Source organism: Polyodon spathula, chromosome 24, assembly GCF_017654505.1.
Source record: "Polyodon spathula isolate WHYD16114869_AA chromosome 24, ASM1765450v1, whole genome shotgun sequence".
Classification (NCBI taxonomy): Eukaryota; Metazoa; Chordata; class Actinopteri; order Acipenseriformes; family Polyodontidae; genus Polyodon; species Polyodon spathula.
The window spans coordinates 17,132,079-17,141,919 of NC_054557.1; the positions used below are offsets into that span (position 1 = coordinate 17,132,079).

Below are 9,841 nucleotides of genomic sequence, written 5' to 3' on the forward strand. Positions count from 1 at the left end.
TTATCATTCGGGACGAGGGGAGGGCACAGATTGTACTGCTGTGGTATTGATTGTCAGTATGAGAGGGTGCACAGATTGTACTGCTGTGGTATTGATCATCAGTACAAGAGGGTGCAGATTGTACTGCTGTGGTATTGATCGTCAGTACGAGAGGGTGCACAGATTGTACTGCTGTGGTATTGATCGTCAGTACGAGAGGGTGCAGATTGTGCTGCTGTGGTATTGATCGTCAGTACGAGAGGGTGCACAGATTGTACTGCTGTGGTATTGATTGTCGTATGAGAGGGTGCACAGATGGTAGTGCTGTGGTATTGATTGTCAGTACGAGAGGGTGCACAGATGGTAGTGCTGTGGTATTGATTGTCAGTACGAGAGGGTGCACAGGTTGTACTGCTGTGGTATTGATTGTCGTATGAGAGGGTGCACAGATGGTAGTGCTGTGGTATTGATTGTCAGTACGAGAGGGTGCAGATTGTACTGCTGTGGTATTGATTGTCAGTACGAGAGGGTGCACAGATGGTAGTGCTGTGGTATTGATTGTCAGTACGAGAGGGTGCAGATTGTACTGCTGTGGTATTGATTGTCAGTACGAGAGGGTGCACAGATTGTACTGCTGTGGTATTGATCGTCAGTACGAGAGGGTGCAGATTGTGCTGCTGTGGTATTGATCGTCAGTATGAGAGGGTGCACAGATTGTACTGCTGAGGTATTGTGTCAGTATGAGAGGGTGATTGTACTGCTGTGGTATTGATCGTCAGTACGAGAGGGTGCACAGATTGTACTGCTGTGGTATTGATCGTCAGTACGAGAGGGTGCAGATTGTGCTGCTGTGGTATTGATCGTCAGTACGAGAGGGTGCACAGATTGTACTGCTGTGGTATTGATTGTCAGTACGAGAGGGTGCACAGATTGTACTGCTGTGGTATTGATCGTCAGTACGAGAGGGTGCACAGATGGTAGTGCTGTGGTATTGATCGTCAGTACGAGAGGGTGCACAGATTGTACTGCTGTGGTATTGATTGTCGTATGAGAGGGTGCACAGATGGTAGTGCTGTGGTATTGATTGTCAGTACGAGAGGGTGCACAGATGGTAGTGCTGTGGTATTGATTGTCAGTACGAGAGGGTGCACAGATTGTACTGCTGTGGTATTGATTGTCAGTCGAGAGGGTCAGATTGTACTGCTGTGGTATTGATCGTCAGTACGAGAGGGTGCAGATTGTACTGCTGTGGTATTGATCGTCAGTACGAGAGGGTGCACAGATTGTACTGCTGTGGTATTGATCGTCAGTACGAGAGGGTGCACAGATTGTACTGCTGTGGTATTGATCGTCAGTACGAGAGGGTGCAGATTGTACTGCTGTGGTATTGATCGTCAGTACGAGAGGGTGCACAGATTGTACTGCTGTGGTATTGATCGTCAGTACGAGAGGGTGCAGATTGTACTGCTGTGGTATTGAGAGTATGAGAGGGTGCACAGGTTGTACTGCCCTGGTATTGATCGTCAGTATGAGAGGGTGCACAGATTGTACTGCTGTGGTATTGATCGTCAGTACGAGAGGGTGCACAGATTGTACTGCTGTGGTATTGATTGTCAGTACGAGAGGGTGCACAGATTGTACTGCTGTGGTATTGATTGTCAGTACGAGAGGGTGCACAGATTGTACTGCTGTGGTATTGATTGTCAGTACGAGAGGGTGCAGATTGTACTGCTGTGGTATTGATTGTCAGTATGAGAGGGTGCACAGATTGTAGTGCTGTGGTATTGATCGTCAGTACGAGAGGGTGCAGATTGTACTGCTGTGGTATTGATTGTCAGTACGAGAGGGTGCACAGATTGTACTGCTGTGGTATTGATTGTCAGTACGAGAGGGTGCAGATTGTACTGCTGTGGTATTGATCGTCAGTACGAGAGGGTGCACAGATTGTACTGCTGTGGTATTGATTGTCAGTATGAGAGGGTGCACAGATTGTACTGCTGTGGTATTGATCGTCAGTACGAGAGGGTGCACAGATTGTACTGCTGTGGTATTGATCGTCAGTACGAGAGGGTGCAGATTGTACTGCTGTGGTATTGATCGTCAGTACGAGAGGGTGCAGATTGTACTGCTGTGGTATTGATCGTCAGTACGAGAGGGTGCAGATTGTACTGCTGTGGTATTGATTGTCAGTACGAGAGGGTGCAGATTGTACTGCTGTGGTATTGATTGTCAGTACGAGAGGGTGCAGATTGTACTGCTGTGGTATTGATTGTCAGTACGAGAGGGTGCAGATTGTACTGCTGTGGTATTGATCGTCAGTACGAGAGGGTGCAGATTGTACTGCTGTGGTATTGATCGTCAGTACGAGAGGGTGCACAGATTGTACTGCTGTGGTATTGATTGTCAGTACGAGAGGGTGCACAGATTGTACTGCTGTGGTATTGATCGTCAGTACGAGAGGGTGCACAGATTGTACTGCTGTGGTATTGATTGTCAGTACGAGAGGGTGCAGATTGTACTGCTGTGGTATTGATCGTCAGTACGAGAGGGTGCACAGATGGTAGTGCTGTGGTATTGATTGTCAGTACGAGAGGGTGCAGATTGTACTGCTGTGGTATTGATTGTCAGTATGAGAGGGTGCAGATTGTACTGCTGTGGTATTGATCGTCAGTACGAGAGGGTGCAGATTGTGCTGCTGTGGTATTGATCGTCGGTATGAGAGGGTGCACAGATTGTACTGCTGTGGTATTGATTGTCAGTACGAGAGGGTGCAGATTGTACTGCTGTGGTATTGATCGTCAGTACGAGAGGGTGCACAGATTGTACTGCTGTGGTATTGATTGTCAGTACGAGAGGGTGCAGATTGTACTGCTGTGGTATTGATTGTCAGTATGAGAGGGTGCACAGATTGTACTGCTGTGGTATTGATCGTCAGTACGAGAGGGTGCAGATTGTACTGCTGTGGTATTGATCGTCAGTACGAGAGGGTGCACAGATTGTACTGCTGTGGTATTGATTGTCAGTACGAGAGGGTGCAGATTGTACTGCTGTGGTATTGATCGTCAGTACGAGAGGGTGCACAGATTGTACTGCTGTGGTATTGATTGTCAGTACGAGAGGGTGCAGATTGTACTGCTGTGGTATTGATCGTCAGTACGAGAGGGTGCACAGATTGTACTGCTGTGGTATTGATTGTCAGTACGAGAGGGTGCAGATTGTACTGCTGTGGTATTGATCGTCAGTACGAGAGGGTGCACAGATTGTACTGCTGTGGTATTGATTGTCAGTACGAGAGGGTGCAGATTGTACTGCTGTGGTATTGATCGTCAGTACGAGAGGGTGCACAGATTGTACTGCTGTGGTATTGATTGTCAGTACGAGAGGGTGCAGATTGTACTGCTGTGGTATTGATTGTCAGTACGAGAGGGTGCAGATTGTACTGCTGTGGTATTGATCGTCAGTACGAGAGGGTGCACAGATTGTACTGCTGTGGTATTGATTGTCAGTATGAGAGGGTGCACAGATTGTACTGCTGTGGTATTGATTGTCAGTACGAGAGGGTGCACAGATTGTACTGCTGTGGTATTGATTGTCAGTATGAGAGGGTGCACAGATTGTAGTGCTGTGGTATTGATCGTCAGTACGAGAGGGTGCACAGATTGTACTGCTGTGGTATTGATCGTCAGTACGAGAGGGTGCACAGATTGTACTGCTGTGGTATTGATCGTCAGTACGAGAGGGTGCAGATTGTACTGCTGTGGTATTGATCGTCAGTACGAGAGGGTGCAGATTGTACTGCTGTGGTATTGATCGTCAGTACGAGAGGGTGCAGATTGTACTGCTGTGGTATTGATCGTCAGTATGAGAGTGCATCACAATTACTGAGCCTTTTCCACTAGACACTGGTTCACAAACATTAGACAGGAATCCCTTTGAAATGGCTTGGATCTGCTGTACAATCACTACAAGTCTATGTTCCTGAAAAACATGCTCGGTGGTACATTTTCCACGGTGGACAAATTGCCCATGTCATTTATATACCATGGAGAGGGCGGTCTGCCTTACCCATAGTGGAAAACGCAGGCCCTAGACTTTTACAGTAATAGCAGGAAACACATGAGCAACATACACAGGTATTGTACTACTGTTAATCTGACAAACTTTTAGAACATGCTACAAAAGATCCCGTACAATGCTCTGGAGTGATTTGCATATTGGTATCTTCTTCCCTGTTTGGTTTCCTTGGATTTGGTTGAGTTTATTGACTCTCAGATCATTGCTGAGAATACATTTCATTACCACCCAGGAAGAAAAGAAATTCAAATTCTTCCCCCCCAGCAATCTGAAGTTTTATTGTGGACAATTTAGAATAGCTATTAAACTGCACAGCTGCGAATACAAAGGGCATGTAAATCTGTTATAAATGTCTGGAAATATATTTTTATTATTAACACAACTCAATAAATTCAATGACAAAGACTTTGAGAAAGACGACTAGCTGAAATATTTGTTGTTGAATTAATAGTTTAATAGTGTTTCTCATACTGTTTCTAAAAACACTCCACTCCCACCTCCTTTGAAGTGCATCCCATTGCACATAGTGACCTCTGCTGGTGGAGGAGAATATTACAGAGGTACTTAGAACATAAGAAAGTTTACAAACGAGAGGAGGCCATTCGGCCCATCTTGCTCGTTTGGTTGTTAGTAGCTTATTGATCCCAGAATCTCATTCAGTAGCTTCTTGAAGGATCCCAGGATGTCAGCTTCAACAATATTACTGGGGAGTTTATTCCAGACCCTCACGATTCTCTGTGTAAAAAAGTGCCTCCTATTTTCTGTTCTGAATGCCCCTTTGTCTAATCTCCATTTGTGACCCCTGGTCCTTGTTTCTTTGTTCAGGTCAAAAAAGTCCCTTGGGTCGACATTGTCAATACCTTTTAGAATTTTGAATGCTTGAATTAGGTCGCTGCGTAGTCTTCTTTGTTCAAGACTGAACAGATTCAATTCTTTTAGCCTGTCTGCATATGGAATAATTCTGGTTGCTCTTCTTTGCACTCTTTCTATTTCTATTTGTGCAGCAATATCTTTTTTATAGCGAGGTGACCAGAACTGAACACAATATTCAAGATGAGGTCTTACTAATGCATTGTACGGTTTTAACATTACTTCCCTTGATTTAAATTCAACACTTTTCACAATGTATCCGAGCATCTTGTTGGCCTTTTTTATAGCTTCCCCACATTGTCTGATGAAGACATTTCTGAGTCAACAAGAACAACTTGATACACAGCTGGTATACATAGGTGCTCACTTGAATACAACTTAATCACACCAAGCATCTTTGCTCTTGCTTTGGGTCTAGACAGGACATCCTTTTTGGGGGGTAAAGAAAGGCAGTTTCGCTCAACTGTGACAACTGAGAGAGACACAGACACATGCTGGCGTTCATTCCCTGCTGAAAGTGAAATGAAAAACAAGGTTCCCTGTTGCTCACACAGAACTTGAAACTAGGTGCGGCTTTATGATAAATTACAGACATTCTGCCTAATGAGGCTTTGTACTCTGTGGAGTCTTTTTCATTCTGTGTAGCATAGTGTATACGGATCATTCTGGGATCTGTTGCTAATGTTCTTATATACTCCCTTGAATCGGGTGAGATGAGGGGGTGAAAATATCCTGGCCTACTGGATCTGGAGGGGTGGCACAATCTGACATGAAATTAAATTAAATTTATAATTATTATTAAGATATTTATTCAGGAGCAAAAAAAGCAAGAACAGTGTTTTTGTACAGTACAGTATTTCTCAGTCGCTGAGCACAAATGGTCTCTTTTTAGCTCCTTGCAGATTTAGCTTCTACAGTGGACATGGTTACTGTCTGAAGTGTGAATAAAGCAGGTGGCAAATCTTCCTGCTGGGCACTGCAGAAGAAGCAGCCGTGTGCCACAGAGATACAAGAGTGTTGGGAGAGCCTGGTCCTCTTTATAAAAAATCTCCCTGCTGGGCACTGCAGAAGAAGCTGTGTGCCACAGATATAAAAGAGTGTTGAGAGAGCCTGGTCCCCTTTATAAAAATCTCCCTGCTGGGCACTGCAGAAGAAGCTGTGTGCCACAGATATAAAAGAGTGTTGGGAGAGCCTGGTCCTCTTTATAAAAACACCAAACCATCATTCAAACTTCGCTCAAGTGCATTGTGTTAGTAACAAACAGCATTTCAGAGAGCACAAATGTTTTTGCATCATTTTTTACTAAAAAACATGACAATCTGACTAGGCAAGCTGTCAGTATACAGTTATGTAGACGTGATCAACCAGGAAATGTTACACAGAATTATCTGGCACCTGAAAGGGATTATCTCTTAAAGGCACTGGAAGCGAGAGGCTTCTTTAAAGCCCTGGCTGGTGCGACTGGCACACTCTACAGAAGACTGTACAAAAAACAAAATAAAACACTGTACAAAATACACAAAATTAGCAACAATTTAAAGGGACAGATTTTAGCATTGTTTTAGTATTACCTGAGTGTGATTTTTTATGAAGCAGGCATCTAGAACAGATTACAGTAAGCAGCTGTAGATTTGTCAGGACTGCAGAGCGATTGTCAGAGTGGGTTGACAGAAGCAGAGTAGCAGAGGGGGATTACTCAATGCTGGTGCATTGACACAGAGAGGGTCACCAGAGCCAGCTGTCCGAGTGCTTCAGGCAGTAGCAGGACTGTTCAAGGGCAGCAGTCAGCTCCTGGTAACCCTCCTCTCTCCAGCTTGGGAGCAGCCTCTCGCTATTGAGTACCTGCAGCTGTGGGGTGCCGTTGCGCAGGATCTGGTAGAGGCAGGGCCACTGGCTCTGTATCTCTAGCCTGGTCCTGCAGTCCAGGGTGATCCCGCGCAGCACCTTCTTGGCGCGGAGCTCTCGCAGGGCAGGGAGGTCCAGGCAGGAGAACACCAGCCCCCGGCTCGGAGATACGTCCAGGAACTCGAGCGAGCGGGACTCCAGGCAGTAGGAGACGCCCAGGTCTCGGAGCGGCACCAGGACGTGAAGGGTCAAGGACTTGAGGTTATGTAGGGACCTGGTCAGTGATCGCATGGTGCTGGGGCTGACCCCCTTGAAAACCCAGAAGTACTTGAGCTCCAGGACGCAGAGGTGCTGGAACCGCGACAGGAGGGAGAGGGAGGTCTGGGACCAGTCGAAGTGCAGGCGCATGGTGGTGACGCGGGGGCAGTTCTGAACCAGCTTCCTGAGAAGTTCCTGGAAGTTGGTGACCTGTTCCATTTTGGTCAGGCTCTCCTGGTGCGAGCTGTACTTGTGCTTGGGCTGGAGGCAGACCCCCAGGGGCTCCAACTGTGTGAAAGTCCAGTTCAGGCCCAGCTCGCTTAGGTCTCCGCAGTGGACGCTCTCCAGGAACTCAGACAGAAACTCCACCCACCTGCTCTCCTGGTCTCCCAGGTTGAAGCTGGCCCTGAGGACGAGCAAGCTGGCTCTCCGAGAGGCCAGGTGGTGGGCGTACTGGTGGACCCAGGCCTTCCACCGCTCAAATTCCTTAATGGACACCAGCATGCTCTCCATCCCCAGCAGGGTGACTCCTCTGCGGGTGAAGTCTGCCACCCGCCACAGCTTTCCAGTCCGGACCAGCTGGCTCCAGCTGCGGCACACTAGGGCAGCGGTGCACTTCTCCACCTCAGTGAGGAACGACAGCACGTGGACCCGGCACTCCACCGGCAACAAACCGAAAGGGAACACAGCCGGATCCCTGCGCGTGCTGAAGGGGGCTGGGGAACCAGAAGGCAAGTGTGCCGAGCTCCACGCCAGACTCCTACTGCGCCTACGCCCCCTGGAGCCTACAGCGAGGGATCTTCTTCTCGCGGGCATGACTGAGAAAGTGCAAGATCCACAAGGGGCCTGATTCAGAAGCGTGCTTCTTTCCGCGCAGTTTGAGAGACTCACAGGGCACCGCCTCTCAACTGCTACAGAGACCTCTCTATTTGGTCAGTCATGCCAAGAGCTGGAAGGGGAAGCGCTGCGCACCCTGCCCAAGCTGCTTGCTGTAGCTTTCTTACTATGTCCACTCTGCATACTAACTGAACGGTGCTTTGCAAGGGGTGCACTGTTGATGTTGCTTAAATGCTAGTCACCACCGAAAAGCACTTCTTGCTGTCCAAAAAAAATTTGAAAAAGTGAAGGCTTTCTCTGTAAACATTTTGAGTTTTGTAACATGCCTCATGGTGCACACTGCTCTTTGGTTCTGTACTCCCTGTCAGTGCAGGATCACATAGGGGATTACTTCTTTGTGAGGATGAGAAGGCAATGTTATTTTATCCCCAATATCAGACCTCTTCTGTTTCTTCTGAAACCTATGTGAAAAAGTAGAAAACAATATAATTAGAGTACAGTCTTGCTCTGTATTTTGCACTGTAGGACAGAAGCATGCTTATGCCATAACCTAAATGACCTAACTTGGCAGTCCAGTAACACACACTACTGCTCCATCATAAAGACTAAAGGAATATTTGGGTTTTGGCATATACATCTAGGACGCAGCAATTACTTCACGTACCTCAGTGTAGTTTTCTGATTAAACATTTGAAAAATAATGACAACTAAGCGTAAAGCACCCTACTGCTACACTGTATAAGACAGGACACCAGGACGAACTGGCGGTCAGTACATTGAAACCTTTATTGCCCTAATCAACACTAATGTGGATACATAATAGTTAGAGGAGGCTGTGTGGTCCAGTGGTTAAAGAAAAGGGCTGTTCATATCCCAGCTCACTCACTGTGTGCTCTTGAGCAAGTCACATAACCTCCTTGTGCTCGTCTTTCGGTGAGACGTTGTTGCTGTAAGTGACTCTGCAGCTGATGCACACTCTAGTCTCTGTAAGTCGCCTTGGATAAAGGCGTCTGCTAAATAAACAAATACTAAAACTTTACAACTCAGCATTGCATTATCGCCGTCAATAACAGTATCCAACTCTCCTTCGCTAACGAAACTGTTTCCCTATACAGTAACGACCAAGGGAGTTACGAATTATTCCTTTTTCGAGCTGAATAGGGAAATAGTGTTCCAGCCAGCCGGCACAAACTTACAGGCTCATAAGACAGGCACCAAAGCGCTTTGCCCACACAAGCATGGCCCCCAAAAAACTTCATTTCCTTATTCACGGCGACTTTCAACTAAGGGCGTGGGTTTCAAGGAATCAAACATTATATATATATATATATATATATATATATATATATATATATATATATATATATATATATATATTTCTTTCTGTTTAAAAAATAAAATCCATGCTGCCGAAATGTACATTTTTAAAGTCAATTCTATGCTTCTATTATTATTATTATTATTATTAACTACATCTATTTAACTGTTACTATACGGTAAGCGTACAAGAAGTAGTTAAAGCCCCGATTCATTCTTTCAATTTGTAATGATTTCATTAATACTTACCTATCATTATTTACATGTATTTAAATGCTAGCTCGTCTCTCGGGTTGTTGTTCTGCGTTTTGTGATCAGTGTGCGCCACACGTCTCCGCACTCTTGTCTTGTATAATGTAGTTTTAGCTTTAATAATGGAGTCGACCAGTTGACTGAGAACTGGTGGAAAAAGTATGGAATATCTTTGTCATGGACAACCGGCGTCTTTCCCTACACAGTCATCATGAACAAAGCTCAGTATACAAAATAGGGTTAATACCCCTTAGATTGAAATTTCAGTCATAGTTAACATTTTATTATTGAGCACAATCACGTAATAATTCATCATTGTATTAAACTGCTTCTTAAAAACACATAAAGACAGCTATAATGATTACAAAAATAAAATGTAGTTACTGAGATATCAAAAACAATGAATGAA

At 45.6% G+C, this 9,841-nt stretch overlaps 1 protein-coding gene across 1 annotated transcript; it reads right to left on the reverse strand.

Moving 5' to 3' along the window:
* Positions 1-5,196: 5,196 nt before the first annotated feature.
* si:dkey-12e7.1 (uncharacterized protein LOC557553 homolog) lies at positions 5,197-9,837 on the reverse strand. Its single transcript, XM_041226766.1, has 2 exons — positions 9,430-9,837; positions 5,197-8,324 (listed from the first exon to the last, which is right to left on the reverse strand). The coding sequence occupies exon 2, from the start codon at positions 7,840-7,842 to the stop codon at positions 6,649-6,651; it is 1,194 nt and encodes a 397-aa protein (XP_041082700.1). The 5' UTR covers positions 7,843-8,324; positions 9,430-9,837; the 3' UTR covers positions 5,197-6,648.
* Between the last annotated feature and the right edge of the window lie 4 nt (positions 9,838-9,841).

What these genes read in the sequence shown, in the direction of transcription:
- si:dkey-12e7.1 (XM_041226766.1), bottom strand. Translation starts at nt 7,842, where the DNA reads ATGCCCGCGAGAAGAAGATCCCTCGCTGTAGGCTCCAGGGGGCGTAGG.